At 39.0% G+C, this 17180-nt stretch overlaps 1 protein-coding gene across 2 annotated transcripts in view; it reads right to left on the bottom strand.

Annotated features, from left to right (window-relative positions):
- Nucleotides 1–2072: 2072 nt before the first annotated feature.
- MAN1A2 (mannosidase alpha class 1A member 2) overlaps nt 2073–17180 on the bottom strand; it is a 202172-nt gene continuing 187064 nt past the window's right edge. For both annotated transcript variants that reach the window (XM_059375859.1, XM_059375861.1), the window contains exon 13: nt 2073–7992. In XM_059375859.1, the coding sequence (XP_059231842.1) occupies nt 7860–7992 (133 nt within the window). In that variant the 3' untranslated portion in view covers nt 2073–7859. The remainder of the gene's footprint in view (nt 7993–17180) is intronic.

The following is a 17180-nucleotide window of genomic DNA, read 5'->3' as shown; positions in this document are numbered from 1 at the left end:
ATGATCCCAGAGTCCTGGGATCGAGCCCTGCATCAGGCTCCCTGCTCAGTGGGAAGCCTACTTCTCCTTCTCCCACTCTCTCTGCTCTTGCTGTGTCTCTGTCAAATAAATAAGTAATATCGTTAAAAAAAAAAAAAAAGATCAGACTCTTAATCAACAGAGCCACCCAGGCAACCATGCCAGACCAGGTACGTGGATTTTTCTCAAGTGAAAATTCTCTTGAAAATCCTATACTATACTCTTTTTTACCAACAAGAAAATTGTGATTTTCTGGGTGTTAAGAAATTGACATTTTTGGAGGGGGAAGGGAGAACAGGTTTAATGGTTACAGAGATGTGTTGGAAGTGATGAGAAGTTTTGGAAATAGTGATGTTCACACAACATCATTAATGTAACTATTAAGGCCATGGCACTGTACCCTTAACACTGGTTAAAATAGCACATTTTATATTTTATCACAAAATTAAAAAAAATTGTGTTAGGTCAGCCAACAAGATGCTCTCATCTTACACATTATGCCAATTCCATCTCAGTAAAGCTTTTTAAAAAAAAACATATGGGTTCCATGCTTTTTAAAAAACAGCTTTACTGGGGCACCTGGGTGGCTCAGTCATTGAGTGTCTGCCTTCGGCTCAGGTCATGATCCAAGGGTCCTGGGATCGAGCCCCACATCTGGCTCCCTGCTCAGCAGGAAGCCTACTTCTCCCTCTCCCTCTGCTGCTTCCCCTGCTTGTGTTCCCTCTCTCACTGTCTCTGTCAAATGAATAAATAAAATCTGAAAGAAAGAAAAAACAGCTTTACTGAGATAGAAATGGCGTAAGTGGGTACAAACTTAAGCTGCCTATGATTTGATATGCAGTATGTATTGTGCAATGACCAGCACAATAAACTTAGTTAACATACCCACCATCTTACATACTTTTTGTGTGATGAGAACATTAAAATCGACTTTCTCAGCAAGTTTCAAGTATGTAATACAGACCTGTCAACTGTAATCACCATCCGTACGTTACATCCCCAGAACTTCCCTTAGATGTGTGACCTGTGGCCAGTATTTTCATTTCCCCCACCCTTACCCCCAGTAATCACTCATCTATGATGTTTCTATGACAAACCCATTCTCTTAACATGAATGTTACCTGCATGTTGACAGTCTTTTCTAACCTAATAAAATGGTGATGGAAATTTCAGGTATCTGGCAGAGGCCCAGATTTTATCAGTCCCAGTTACCCAGAGACCTTCTCTTCTTTTACCTGGTCCTGTTTTAGTTGCTCTTGAAGAGGTAAGTCTGCAATGAATTTTGATGTGGCCACAATGTATATTCCCTTGTTTGAAATTTTGATCGAGCTGAAATCCACTGTGCTGGAAAGAACGAGACCCTGGTTGTAAACTAGTTGTTTCAGGTTTTACTGCTACTTTCTTTGATGCCACATGGGCTCAGGGTTTTAGATATCCTGTGTCTTTACAGTGTCAAGAGATTAAACCGCTAAAGTCTAGCAGATCCTATTCCTCAAGCCCCCTCAAAGCCCGTCTTTGCTCAAGAATCAGGTCAAATTTTAATGCCACGGACTGAGATCCAGTGATTAAGGGAGCATTTAAACTTGATGACCTCAGAGGGTGGACTGGATCTTAGCGGTACCAGGCACGGTAACCCTGGAAGACTGTCAGTTCTCAAAACCAGATGGAGTAAAAACTACCCCTTACAGGGGCACCTGGGTGGTTCAGTCGGTTGAGTCTCCAGCTCTCAGCTTGGGCTCAGGTCATGATCTCAGGATCCTGGGACTGAGCCCTGCGTTGGGCTGGCTCCCAAACGGGGAGTCTGCTTGAGATTCTCTATTTCTCTCTTTCCTTCAGCCCCTCCCCTCCACATGCACTCTCTCTCCAAAACAAGTAACTCTTTTTTAAAAAAATCAATAAACCAATAAATGTTAACGATTAGCTGAACCAAAAGAAATGCTCTCTGAAGCTAGGAGACTGGAGACTGCCAGTTACTATAAAAGCCAAAGTTGTCATGCAAGTAGGAAGACTGAACTCGGTTGGCATCAGTGGGTACGAATGAAGAGTAAACAGACTTTCACTTAAGGAACATCTTTATTTGATCTTTAATATACAATATTACCTTTAATTTATAAAAATTACATATGGAGGACATGACTGGAAATCAGTTCAAGAGCGGCCAGTGGGTACCGATCTGGGGGTTATACTCACCCCGCTTACTAATTAAGGGAAAAATTTTATCAGTGAATTTGAGACCAGTGAGATTGAGGAATGGCATTTCAATTTCCAAATCCAGGAATTAAAATGTGGGATACCTTATTTAATTAATCCAAAAAACTAATTTGTTTTCTAAGAAATAATTTTTCCCAAGAGTGAGCTGACCTTCTCTCCATGGAGTGTCCCAGAAAGCAATTTGCCGTAGAATTCTGTAGAATTCGGTAGCAGCAAGACATTTGCGATAAAAACCCTGTGCATATTAACATGCATAGATGTGGGTTTCTGTGTGTGTGTGTTTGTGTGCTCTCACACTCACACCCACGGAACTGAAGCACTCTGCACAGGCTGGACCTAGAAAGGCAGCTCATCTACAGGCTTCCTCTCCTCTAGAATTTCCAAAGAGTGAAATGCCTATTTGATAAACCCACTAGTGAAACTTCTCTCTGTCATGATGGCTGGTGCACTGCAACATATATACTAGTACTATGGTGTCGTGTAACTTGGAGTAATTTCATGAGTGCTGCAGGGCTCAAGCAAAGTTTAAAAGAGATGAACTGCTCAGTCATGGAAATAGACTGACGCTGAGGGATGCTTTCTTTCATTTAGATATGAGGCATACTGACATTCTGAAATAATGCAATGAACTTGTTAAGGATCTGAGGCAAGTTATCCAGTAAGAGAAAAGGGAACTCTCCTTCTGGATTTCTCTCTCCTCTGCACTCAGATTTAGGCCGTTCTAGAGGGAATAGGCAGCACCATTCTGCAGTCTGAAAAAGGAAGAGTGGCTTGCCAAATGGCGAATGAGGCACATAACCCATTTTCTGTTGCTTCAAATTTTCCAAGAGATTGGCTTTTGCAGCACAAAGGTCAGAGATTTTATCATATTCCCCTTGGAGGGACCTGAGAGTCCTCAAGGGGTGGGGGGAGATCTTGCATCTCCAACAAGCCGGAGTCCTGGTCCAAAGGTTAACGAGCAGGCCCAACTTGGAGAAACTACAATATTTTGACACCACAGAGACCCTCCTTATCACATGGGGTGTCTGGAACCATAGCATTAAATGACAAGGCAAGGAAACTGGCTGACAGCACACCCCCCCGAACACCACCACCAGCAGCAACAACAACAACAAATGCTTCTTTCATGATGGTCCTATCAGATTGAAACCTGAACAGACGCCACAAGAGTAGATCTACTTTCAAGACAACAAAATACAGAGCTTTAGGTTACACAAACCCATACAATCATACATACACACAGTCTTTTTGCTTTGAAAATGAATTATGTAACTCAAACAGAGAAAAGATACATAAGGATCTTACAGAAATTATACTTGGGATCAAAGGTTAACAACTATGACCCATGGGCCAAATCCAGCTATGTTTTTATAAAGTTTTATTGAAGCACAGCTACACCCCTTCATTTACGTATCATCTATACCAGCTTTCATGTTCCAATAGCAGAACTGAGTAGTAGAGCTAGGCCACTGTATGGTGCACAAAGTCTAAAGTCTTTATTATCTGGCCCTTTACAGAAAAGCTCGCTGACCCTTTACAGATCAAAGAATGTTTCCATCATGATCTGAATGAGCTGAAGTAACAGAAGATCATCTTCACCTGTGTTCTTGAACCAGAAAAGTACATTAAAATATTTCCACATCATATTTGGCTACTCAACCATTCTGCTTAGAATCTGTGTAGCCAAAACTAGTTAACAACTGTGTTTGTTAACAAACACAGACAATATTAAAAATCTGTGTATAATTGTATTTATGCATAATATCTATGTAAAGAATGGAAAGATACGAGCTAGAGAATTTGAAGGAAAGGAGACCTAATGAAAAAGAAAAACTCAAAATACGATTACTAGAAACTTGTTATTTGGAACTTAGACGTATTTTAGTATATTTTTCTTTATATTAAACAGCACGGGACCATGACCAGGGCCCTCAGAAGAGCAAGAACAATTTACAACTGCAGATTTTACCCATGACTTATGTGACAAAATTTTTTGAATAGAAAATAACCAGCATTTCTAGAAAACATTAATTTTTGATTATATAATTAAAGAGATATAGCAAAATAAGAATGTTTTTATTTCTAAAGTAAATATTTTAGTCAACGTTGCATCAGAAGTATTTCTCTGACATTTTCCAAGAGATTTTAGTTATTAACCACAATTACAGTTGTTAGTATTATATAGTGACACATTGCTTAAAATATATTATAAACCATTTTTTCCTCTTTAATTTAAATGAAATATAAAATTAAGGATTTTGTGACATAATTCATACTGGAAAACATTTAAAATGGTATGAATTACTCTTACACAGAAAATGCCAGCAGAATCACAAAACGTTCTAATGCCTGAGAGTGCCTGGCGCGATGCTCGGCACCTGCCGAGGGACTCCACGTTTGTTCACTCATTCTCTCATTCACTCGTGCATTCATTCACAGAAATTCAGGCTGAAGGGAAAACTGCGTAGCGAGGATGGCAAGCACAGTCTTATCAACAAATCGGTAGCTCGGACAAAGACTTTGGCAAAGGAGAGTGGAGATGAGAAGCTGATGGTCACAGTTCCAAACTGCTTGGTTAAGATCTACCAAGGGCAGCCCAGGGGTGCCTTAGCTGACATCACAAAGAAATTAGGGCCAACATTTCCACAAGAGGAACACATTCCTCCAATACCCAGGCTTCACTCTTCCATACAAATAACTGCTCAAAGACAGGCGTTAAGTGGGTGTCAGACAAAACAGTACATACATGCAACCCACCAGAAAACAAGAACCCTCTGACGGGGGCCTTTTTTTCTGCAGAGATGACTTTTTGTTAGGGCTGCATTTGCTTGGCTTAAACAACTTTAGACTGGTTTTAACAAAAAAGTATGACTCTAAAACTGTAAAAGAGAAATGCAGGAAGTAGAGGGGGTGTTCAACACCTCTGTTTTTCTTTTCTTTTATGTACCAACTGATCTATGTACTTAGCACATTTGTGCCAAAGGCACAAAGTGAGATGTCAGCTCTCTGAAGAGGCACCTGGAAAGGAGCATCTGTAGGCTCTTTGTGAAGGTCTTATACATGTAACGAGTATTTTAACCTGAGTAATAGGTCTACAAAATGCAAAGGACGGTAGGTAAGGGACTGTAGAAAGTAAATATACTCTTGGAAACTAAGTGGAATATGGGATAAGGGTTGATCCTGCAGGAAATAATTTTTTAAATCTGTTAAACAAAACAAAACAAAACAAAAACAAAACATGACACTGGCAAGTCATTTGTAGCTGACTTTAATTGCCTTTGGTATTCAGAGAAAGAAACAATGGAAACATTGTGAGAAGAGCTAGTCTTCTCTCATCACAGGGAAGGGAGCTGGCGGTGGTGAACACCCATCCCCTGCTCCTCTCAGATTTTTCATTTGGGCGAGGACTGGCCATGCTCCGGCACCTCTCCGCCCCCCTTAAGCCCCAGTCAGCCCAGACCTAGAAACCCAGCACTGGCAGGGAGGCGGCTCGGTCTTCTCCTTCCTTGAGAGGCTCCCGGGAGCCCAAGGAGGCCCCTTTACTCTGCACACTTCTGAACAAAGTGTGGGTGGGTTCCCTGCCAGGCGCCCAGTGGCTGTTTGCTACCTCAAGTTGTTCACACTTTTTAGGGACTCGTAAGTGGACTTGTGCTATTTTTCAGAGGAAGGCCAACACATTTTGAGAAAAAAATACTCTCCCTTTCTCAAGTTAGTCATCTACCCTTCTCATTTAAAAATTTCAATCTTTCAAATAGTAAAAGATATAATTTAAAAATGTGTGCTAAAATTTAACTCTCTTAAAAACGTAAATAATGCACCGACTCCACATCCTTATTTTATAGATATACTGAGAAAAAGGGGCATTTACCACTTACGGGTCATCTCCTAAATCGTGAGGATTGTTTGACTCTTGGTGGCATAAGATGATCACCCCTAGAAAATAATTATACTAATTTATTAAATCTTTTCTCCAATTTAAATCTACTACATGCTAAAAGGTTACACAGAAAAGCTATCAAAATAAGAAAATATGCCTTCAGAATTCCAAGATGGGCTTCTTCCCTAAACACTGTTTCATGAAATCTCCAAATTCAGAGTAAATATTAGACTAGTTACACTGCTCCCAACTTTTATTGTCAGTGGAAGCTGTTTGTATTAAATGTAAAGAAGAAAACGTGTCTTGCACTGTGACATAAACTCAAGGGACAGAAAATTTATAAGCATACTTATCTTACAATACAGTTCTTGAAAAAATTTAAGTTCTTCCCCCCCCAAATATAAAGAAATAGTAATTTCTTTAAAAATAAGTATCACTGCAAAATCTATTGATGGTAAGAGAAACTCCCTTAGATATATCCCGAATTTAGTTAATAAGATTAATTATACCACATTTTTTTCTGTTAAAAATTACTTTGAAGCTCTTCTTTGGATTTCTATAAATACCCTTACAGAAAATAAAAGCTGAATTTTATTTTTTACATAAAGTATTTGTGAAAAGCTCACTCATCTGATGAGATAATAAATAAAGGATGCCCTGTTCCCATTCCAGATAGAGCATTTAAGCAAGTTTCATTGTATTTTGTTTTTTGATTTAATAGGTTGTAAAAGAAATTTGGGTAAATTCAGAGCTGCGTAATAGCATGGTGAATTTTGCCAAGCCACGTAAAGTTGTTAAGTTGAGGGATTTTACTAAATTTATAACAAGGTTAAAGTGGATCAAGTTCACTTGGTAGATTTGCTGGTTTGGAAAAAAAAAAAAAAAAGTCTCCTCCCAACAAAACCTCTTAGAACAGGTTTCAAGGCGACAAACTGTAGCGATTCCCCCACTTTTGGTCATGCTACCAACACTAGACTGATCAACATGCACAAAATCCCAAACCCAGGCTCATAAGTAGTGGTTATGATAAATACCAGTTTCAATGATTCCATATGGAGACAAAGACTTGAAGAGTATTCTTTGTGAGATCGTGCTCCCAGAGAAAATTAAATTTAACCAAGAAATTTCAATGGGATACACTGGGATCTGAAATGGTTGCCAGTCTGGTCGTCCAATGGGGAACTTGAAAATTGAAACAGGGACAGGTACTCGGGTTTCTTTTTCCAGTCTTCATTGCTCTTGATGTAGTTCCACCGTTCTCAGTCTGTTCTAGTTCCTTCCATTATTAAAAATGGAGAAAAGGGGGAGAACCGGTAAGTAAATATTTGATTTGAAAGCTGCTCCGCTTTGGAAGGAACACATATAGAATTGGTTCCCAAGGCCATTTCTCACTCCCACAAGGTGCTCCACATTCTTGGCTTATTCTTAGGCAGTCCAGACTCCAGACTCCGGAACTCTAAAAACAATATAGTAGTAACAGGCAAAATTTCCCTTGTGACCATCTCTTTACGAATCCAAGCACACCAGGTCTTTGTCTTATACATACCAGAATATGTTTTGGTCAGGTATAAAATGGAATCATTTCAAAGTTGAGATATCTACAAGTTGAAAAGTCCTGTGGGGCACAGTCATGTTTCACCCTGCCATGGTGACTTACGAGGTCCAGGTTTCCCAAAGCCCCCTCTCCAGACTAATTTCTGTAGTGGTCCATGTAAACAAAATACAGGTGAGAATGGTCTTTCTGGAGCTGCTTTCATCGAACAGCAGGATTTCCTGAAAGTGTGGTGTTGGCTAAATGTAATACAGGCAGAGGATGAGCCTCTGTATTGAATACCCAATGGTCTAAAGGTAAAAGGTCATCACTGGAGAACAGCAGATACAAGTATCTGAAAATAAAAGAGAGAGAAATGAGCTTCAATTAGAGTTCAACAAGATCAAGTGAGCTAGCTAAAACAGCAGAGGAAACCAAAAGCCTATTCTGAAGAGCTCTGAAGAAAAACACATCACAGAATAAAACTCACTCACTCACACGATCTAAAACATAGTAACAACATATTCTAGAATAGTGCTGTGCATATGAAAATCCAGTAAGATGCACCCCTGGACGACGTGAGACAGTTAACAAAGTCCAGACACCTGTCGGAAGCACATCAGACAACAAAGCTGTAAGTTGGCTCCATCGTGAACGAACAAACCACTTTGTGATTTTTCACAGGCATTCTTTTAAAAGTCACACATAAGATCAATCATCTACTTTGGCAGCTCACAGAGCTCATAGTGCAAGTAGAAGGTGATTAATTCACATTTATTAACCGACAGTGAAGGAAATAACTAGCATATTATCTGGACCTAGCAGGGATTTTTATATACAGATACTTTAGGAGTTTTTGTATTTTTTCAAGTAGGTAATACAAACTGTTTAATGAAGGTTTCAGAAACACTATGGATTATAAGAATTTTGTGCTTGTTCTCCATAGGTAATAGCATTGTGTACACGAAGGCAAGGATTCCCAACCTCCCCATGGGCACTGCAAGCCACAGTGATAGAGCTGACACAAACAATAATTGTTACCTATAATGCTGGGCATATTCCAATCTAAATTCTATTAAAGGGGTCTTTAAGGTGAGCTTAAAAAAATCAACTCCAGAGAGTCAGGAAATCTGGGTTCTAACTCTTCATTAGGATTTGGTGAAGAACTCCTTTACAATGATTTTGCTGAAATTCCTTTATCTTAAAAATAGCACATTAATATCTTTTCTGATTACCATTACAGTTCCTAGATGACCGAGTAAAAAGAGACAGCCCTGAGGCAACATTGTAACTGGTAAAGCTGGAATGGAGAGTAACAGGGCTTCCAACCTCCCAGACCCTAGACCTTGAGACCTGCTTGACTCGAATTCATTCACCACATCATGGGCAGAGAAGCTGGAACTGAAAAAAACAGACTTGGCTGGAGGTAGCAAGAGACTGCTGGGTCTGCTGGGTCTACTGTAGGGAGGCCGGAAGCACAAGCTCTGGGAGTTCTGGGAACAAACATATCCGGAAGCGCTATGTTCTGTGCAATCCCATGTGTCTGGGTTAAATATGGGCTGATGGGTCAGGCTTGCTCTACTTTCATCAATTCTTGAAAGAGAAGAGAAAAAATTCAAAAGTCTCCCACAAAATGATTCCTTTCCATGGGGGATGCTATGGAAGTACCGGATGTAAACACAACCATTATAAAAATCAAGAAAATAATGAATGTGCAGGCTTTAGACAACAAAAAGGGACATTATTTTTAGTTTTTTAAGGAATATTAGTTTTAAGCCATCATTTTAAAAAAAGATCCTAATTAAGGGTGCCTGGGTGGCTCAGTCGGTTGATCCTCAAACTCTTTGTTTTTGCCTTGGGTCATGATCTCGTCCGGGTCAAGGGACTGGGCCCCACGTTGGGCTCTGAGCTCCCAGTCTGCTTGTCCCTCTCCCTCTGCTCCTCCCCACAGCTCTCTCTCCCTAAAATAATAATAAAAGGAACCTGACTGAATACTACTATAGTGGGTGGAACAGTGTGCCCGCCTCGCCCATTCACATCCATCTGGAGCCTCAGAATGTGACCTGATTTAGAGACGGGATGTTTGAGGATGTCATCAATTATGGATCTTGAGATGAAATCATCCTGGATTTAGGGCTTCCCCCAAATCCAGTAACTTGAAATTTGCAGAAGAAAAAAGAGGGAGATGTGGACCCAAAGGCACACAGGGAGGAAGGTCATGAGCAGCCAGAGACAGGGATGAAAGCTATGCTGCCACAAGAGAGAATGATCTTCAGACTTCAGGTCTCCAGAATCAGGAGACGAAATTGCTGTTAGCCATCAAGTTTCTGGTAATTTGTTAAGGCAACCCTAGGAACTAACACAACTTCCACCCCGACCTCCAGGATACCTCTAGACCTTAAGCACTGCTGCTTGGTTCAAGGGGCCTGGAGCAAGACTAGAGAGCAGGGGTTAGACATACGGGGACACACACATACCATACATTCCCACAGACACACACACACCATGCACTCTCTCTTTCTCACACATACAATCCCACAGAAACACACAGACCCCCCCCACACACACTCCCATAGACACAAAGACCACACACTCTCACAAACACATACACACACACTCCCAGACACACAAAGACCACACACACACACACACCACACATTCCCAGACACACGCACACCACACCCTCACATACACATATCCAGACACACAAGACCACATACTCATACACACTCCCATAACCACACAGAGACCACACACTCCCGTAGACACACACATACCACAACACACACTCATACACACTGTCACAGATTCCCACAGATACACACACACTCACATAAACACATACCACATACATATTCTCACAAATTTATAACAAAATCAATGTTTGAAATTAAAGTAATATAGTTAAATAACTCTTTTTAATTTTGGATTACACATTCAGAAAAAGCTCTAGAGGACATGGTATACTATTAGTGATTTGAGACTTTTAACCTGGATTTTAAAAGTAGAACTGGAGAAGTGTGATCTGTGCTGTGAAAGTTGAGAAAAGTCTATAGTCTAAATTAGCTACCGCACTACTCATTTTATCTAAGTTATTTTTCAAACAATCTAAGGGTTAGTTTGTTTTTTTTTATGAGTTACATATACATGTAAATGCAAACCTTTTTAGAGTTGTAACATCTTTCCGTGATACACGGAACATTGCCATTGGTAGTTGTGAAGAAGAATAAATGAGTCACCAAGGCTTGAATTTTCTTAAAACTAAGGTTTTTTTTGTTTTGTTTTGTTTTTTAAAGATTTTATTTATTTATTTGACAGACAGAGATCACAGGTAGGCAGAGAGGCAAGCAGAGAGAGAGGAGGAAGCAGGCTCCCTGCTGAGCAGAGAGCCCGATGCGGGACTCGATCCCAGGACACTGGGATCATGACCTGAGCCGAAGGCAGAGGCTTTAACCTACTGAGCAACCCAGGCACCCCAAAACTAAGGTTTTAATAGATGACAAGGGTGCTGACAAAAGCCTATAGGCATATGAAAAGATGCTATTAAGGACCTCAGTCTGGACAGATGTGTAGCTTACTTTTTAGAGCTATTTAAAAATGTTGTTCATTTATGTCTCTCTTAGCTGTCTCTCATCTAAAGTCAAGGTATTTCAAGGTGGTGATGCCAGGAGTCATCTCAACACAAGTGTTGGTAGTAACTGAACAGGCAAGTTTTCAGCAAGAGAAGTCAACCAAATCTGAGGAGAAAAATTTAAGTGTCAACACAGAAATGGTAAAGCTGAAAGAACCAACTGCCAAGTTAACATGTACTTACGTACTTGGGCCTCTATGCTGACTTATCAAACAAGCCTTGGTGACTCATTTATTCTTCTTCACAACTACCAATGGCAATGTTCCGTGTATCACGGAAAGATGTTACAACTCTAAAAAGGTTTGCATTTATATGTATATGTAACTCATAAAAAAAAAAATAACCCTTAGATTGTTTGAAAAATAACTTACTTAAAACTTCCATTTCATTTATACTTCTAATGTTTAAACAATGTCTTTGGAACAGACTGCTAAGCAATCAAATTAAATTGAAACATACTCAGTGGAAATTAAATTCTAAAAGATGACACATTGGGACACATGGTAGCTGAGGTGGTTACACTTCCAGCTCTTGGTTTTGGCTCAGGTCATGATCTCATGGCTTGTATGATGGAACCTGCACTGGCTCCCCGGGCTCCCCACTCAGCGAGGAGTCTGCTTGAAGATTCTCTCCCTCTTCCCTCTCCCCGCCAAATAAATAAATCATAAAAAAAAAAAAATTGCATTAAAACATACAATTTTTAATCTCGCCCAAAGGACCTGCCCCTCTCTGCTTTTCCCCACATCTCCTCTCAAATCTTAAAGTGTTTTTTGTTTTGTTTTGTTTTGTTTAGGGGAAGAGGTGGGGAAAGAAGAAATCTTAAAACTAATGTGGGTATATTACAAATCCAAAGCAAAATATACATGCATTTTTTTTTTTTTTTTTTTTGTAAAGCAAAGCTTTATTTCGTGCCAAGCATTGAGAACCAAACCAACAGCTGGGGCCACCTCTTACAGAGAAGGAGACCCCGCATTTTTTTTTTTTTTTTTAAAGATAAACTGAAGAAAGCAGATATTTCTGATTACTGCAATGGTTTAGGCTTTGTCTTGCGATATAAGGGAGCTGGGAGGGATTCATTTTCCTCTGCCCTTAGGGGCTGAATAAGTTAGGATAATTTTGCCTGCAGGATACAAGATACCTAAACTACCTTAACAGTGGGTGTTAGCTTCTACAACAAAAGCCCAGAGGTAGATGATAACAAAAGCTGGTTCATTTAGCAGTAAAACACTATCAGAGCTCTGGGTTTTATAAAAGTTAATAAAATACTAAATTTTTCCTGGTGCCAAAATACCTTATCCTTCCTTCCCTCCTCTTAGTTCACTGCCTTGAGAAAACTAACTGTCCCTCTGAAATGTACATAAATCTTTTTAAAAGCTGAATAAACTTGCCAGCTGTACAATTTAGTTTCTCCTAGTGGCCTGCTTTTGCAATGTAATCATCAAGGAAGATGAACCCCAGTGTCCCCATCACTGTGGGACTCTAGCTCAGGTGGCTTTCTCTCTAAAGCTCTAACTAACCCTTATCAGAGACAGCAGTATCAGTTGTCCTTTGAATAAAGACAATTGATTAGCACAGATAGTCACCCCAAATACCTCAACGTGAATTTAGAATGAACTATGTATAGCAAATGGTGCTGTGCAGGAACTATTCTTAACTATGGACAAGTTACAATTTATCTTCGGAACACGTATGTAAGGAATTGTATCTGCCTGGTTATATGGAAAGGTGAAATTTCTTTCTGTCTTTGCAATCTGCCTGTGATGCAAATTGCCGCCTGGTTTCATGCTTATCCAATGATAAAAATGTTTTCTTTCTCTGATATATTTGTGGAGAGGATTTTCTGGGTTGGCAGAAGATCTGGTTTCCAATACCTCCCCTCCCCCCCTCCGTCATCAGGATCTTCAAGATTTTCTTGACTTTCTTCTCAAAATTAGAAGATGCTCCATACCTTACATCTCCACTCAAGTCCAAAGCAAAAAGTAAAGGGAGATCTCTCTGCAGGTGTGGGTCTATTCTGATAGTCTAATACATGTGTAGTAAGTAGTATTTCATTGTAGTTGCAATTTGTTCTAATCATGCTTGGCATTTTTTTCATGAGCTTACCTGCCATCCTTATATATTCTTATATATATATATATATATATATATAAAAGAAGTATCTTTTGCCAGGTTTTAAATTGGGTTGCATATTGTCTTACTATTTAGATTTTAGAATTTGTCATATCACCCAGAATTATATAGTCTGCAAAAATTTTATCCTAGTCTGTGCCTTATCTTTTCATCCCTTCATTTTCTTTCATTCTTCTTCAAATGTCTTTCAGAGAGATTTTTTAAAATTTTAGACCAACTGATCAACTTGTTCTTTTATGTATCATGCTTTGGTGTATATCTAAAAAAAATCTTTGCTTAGCCCAAGGTCCCAAAGATCTTCTCTGTTCTCTATTACAAGCTGTATTTTTAGGGTTTTTTTTTGTCTTGTTTTGTTTTAAGATTTTATTATTTACTTAACAGAGAGAGACACAACGAGAGAGGGAACACAAGCAGGGGCAATGGGAGAGGCAGAACAGGCTCCTTACTACGCAGGGAGCTTGATGTGGGGCTCTATCCCAGGACCCTGGGATCATGACCTGAGCCGAAGGCAGATGCTTAATGAGTGAGCCACCCAGGTGCCCCTGTACTTTTAGGTTTTAAACTTAGGTCTATGATACATTTTGAATTGATTTTTTGTATATGCATATAGAAATTCAATTATTCTATCAAAAAAGCCTACCTTTTTTCATTGCAATGCCTCTGTACCTTTGTCAAAAATCAGGTGTCCAAATATATACAAGGTTTTTCCTCTCTGGACTCTCTATTCTATTCCATCAATTTATTTGCCTAGCATTACACCAATATCACAATGTAATGATTATGAAAGCTTTGTAGTAAGTCTTGAAATCAGGCAGTGTTACGCTTTGAACTTTATTCTTTTTCAAACTTGTTTTGGTTTTTCTAGGTTCTTCACATTTCCACATGAAATTCAGAAACAGCTTTCTAATTTCTGTAAAAAAGTCTCTTAAGATTTCAACTGGGACTTAACTGAATCTATAGATCAATCTGAAAAGAATGAACAATACTGAGTTTTCAGAACCATCAACAAAGTAAATCCATTTAATTAGGTCTTTAATTTCTTTCAGCAATGATTTTTAGTTTCTAGTATACAGGTCTTTCATGTGTTTTGTCAAGATTTATCCCTAAGTATTTCATAATGTTGCGGTACTATGTTTTTCAGCTTCAATTTCAGTTCATGTTTAATACATACATAATTAATTTTGATATACTAATCTTGCATCTGCAACTGTGCTAAATAGTTCAATAATTCTAGTAACTTTTCAGTAACTCCACAGGATTTCCTACTTTGGTGACCACAACTTTTATGAAAAAAAGTTAATTTTACTACTTCTTTTCTAGTCTGGATGTCTTTTATTTCTTTTTTTGGTCTGACTATACTAGCTAGAACCTCCAGTTCAAGGCTAAACTGAAGTGAAGAGAACAGACAGAAATCCTTGTCTTATTCCTGATCTTAGGAGGAACACATTCAGTTTTTCAGTATGAGGTTAGGTGTAGATTTTTCATTTATGCTCTTCACCAGGTTGAGAGAATTCCTTTCCATTCCTGGTTTGCTAAGAGTCTTATCAGGAAGGGATGCTCGATTTTGTCCAATAATTTTTCTGTGTCTACTGAAAACCATATGATCATATGGTTTTTCTTTTTCAGTTCACTGATTTTCAAATGTCAAACCTCCATGCCCAGAGTAAATCTACTTGGTCATGATGTGTTATCTATTGAATAGGTTGTTAGATTTAATTTGCTAAAATCTTGTTTAGCTGCTTTATGCATATTTGTTCATGAGGGATATTAGTCTTGTTTCCAATGAGAACCCTGCCATCATTCTTGTATGTGTTGCTTTCTACCTAACTCGTTTTTCTCCTCAGATGGCTTTTCAGACTCTTATTCATTACCACCGGTTTTAAGCAATGTGTTTATGATGTGCCCTTGGTGAGGTATTCTTCATGTTTCTTGTCCTTAGACTTTGTTCAGTTCCTTCGAGTGGGTATAAGTTTGGAAAGATTTTGGCCCACATAAATATATTTTTAATCCTTTCTTCTGTCCTCTCCACTTCAGACTTCAATTTCGCATATTTTAAGCAACCTACAGTTGTCACACAGCTCACAGATAGTCTTTGCATTTTAATAAGATTCTTTTTTGGCTCTTGTTTTCATTTTGATTTCAGCTGCAATGTCTTCAAGTTCACAAATCTTTTCTTTTGCAAGTTCTAATCTGCTATTAATCCTCTTAAGGTGTATTTTTCAATTCAGACTTGGCAGTTTCCACTTCTGAAGTTTGATTTGGATTTTATTATCTCCCATGTCTCTCTTTAATTTTTTTTAATATATGGCATATAATTATAATAACTGCTTTAATGCCCCCTGCTAATTCTAACAGTTATATGAGCTCTGAGTCAGTTTCAGTTGATTATTTTCATTACTGGTCATCCCTTCCTGCCTGGTATACCATACATGGCATCCTTGGCTGGATGCCAGACATTGAGTTTTACCTGTGGTTGCTAGATAATTTTGTATTCCTATAAATCCTGAGTTTTGTTCAGGTATATAGTTAAGTTACTTGGAAACAATTCAATACCTTCAAGTCTTGCTTTTGTGACTATGCAGATCCAAAGCTAGAGATTATTCCTCACCACTGAGGAAGGACTATCCTGAGTACTCTACTCCATGCCCTGTGAATTATAAGATTTTCCAGTCAGGCTCCTAGGAACAGGCACTGTTTCTGACCCTGTGTGGTCACCATAAACTGTTCCCTTTAATTCCTCATAAAGGATTCTTTCCCCACTCAGGTATAGTTTCTTCCCTCTGCTAACTACTCCCAGAGGGATTCTCTGGCGTTCTCTCCCTGTGCAGCCCGCTACTCTCCACTACTCTCCTGTAACCACCAGCTATTTTCATTTCCTTGGACTCACAACTCCGATTTCCTCAGGGAGCCTACTGCACTCAGCCTCATGTTCCCTTCCCTGTGCTGTGGGGAAGCTCTACCAAGGCAGCAAGCTGCGGCAAACCCAGGGCTGCTGGTTTGTTTCCCATCTCTCAGAGACCACATTCCTTCAGACCAACTCCTCCAGTGTTTTGAAAACCATTGTTTCCTATATATTTCATCCGTCTGCTTTGGGTAGAAGGGTAAATTCTGGGCCTTGTTACTTCATCTTGGAGGAAGAGTTGGTTCTTCCATTTTGAGATACTTTGTCAAACAATTTGCTGAACACCATGTATTTTCATGGAATCACTTAATCCTCTACTATTAAACCAATCCAAAAAGAACATTAGAGTTAGTCCAGCAAGAACTTGTTCTGAGGAAGCCTTTCTGGCTCTTCTTGATCACTAATTTTTCTCCAAAGTCTTCCTATCTTCATATCAAAGTCTTATGACTTCCTAGAACTTTGTGAAAATGGACATTAAATCCATCTACTTTTATTTTTCTCAATCCAACTTTTCCCTTCTTTAAAATTAGCTACCTATTCTGTTTTATCTCTGCATCATTCCTGAAAGAATATTAATTATAAAATTACATGTACAGTGATATCTTGATATATAATTTCTTTAGTTTCCTTTAGTTCCATTTAGTTTTCTTTCGTTTCCTTTCACCCCAGGTAGAAGTTATAGGGGTTGGAGGAGGGGGGTGGGTGGGAGTTAAAGTGTTGATGCTTTGCATTTGATCTTATGATTCCCTTTTGAGGAATGCCATTGCTTCTCCGATTTTTCATTGTGGTTAAAAAAAAAAACCCCACATAATATAAAATTTATCCCCTTAATCGTGCTATTTGTGATAACACAGATGGGCCTACAGGTTATTATGCTAAG

This window comes from Mustela nigripes, chromosome 14, assembly GCF_022355385.1.
Source record: "Mustela nigripes isolate SB6536 chromosome 14, MUSNIG.SB6536, whole genome shotgun sequence".
Lineage (NCBI taxonomy): Eukaryota > Metazoa > Chordata > Mammalia > Carnivora > Mustelidae > Mustela > Mustela nigripes.
This window is presented reverse-complemented; position numbering and strand designations above follow the sequence as displayed.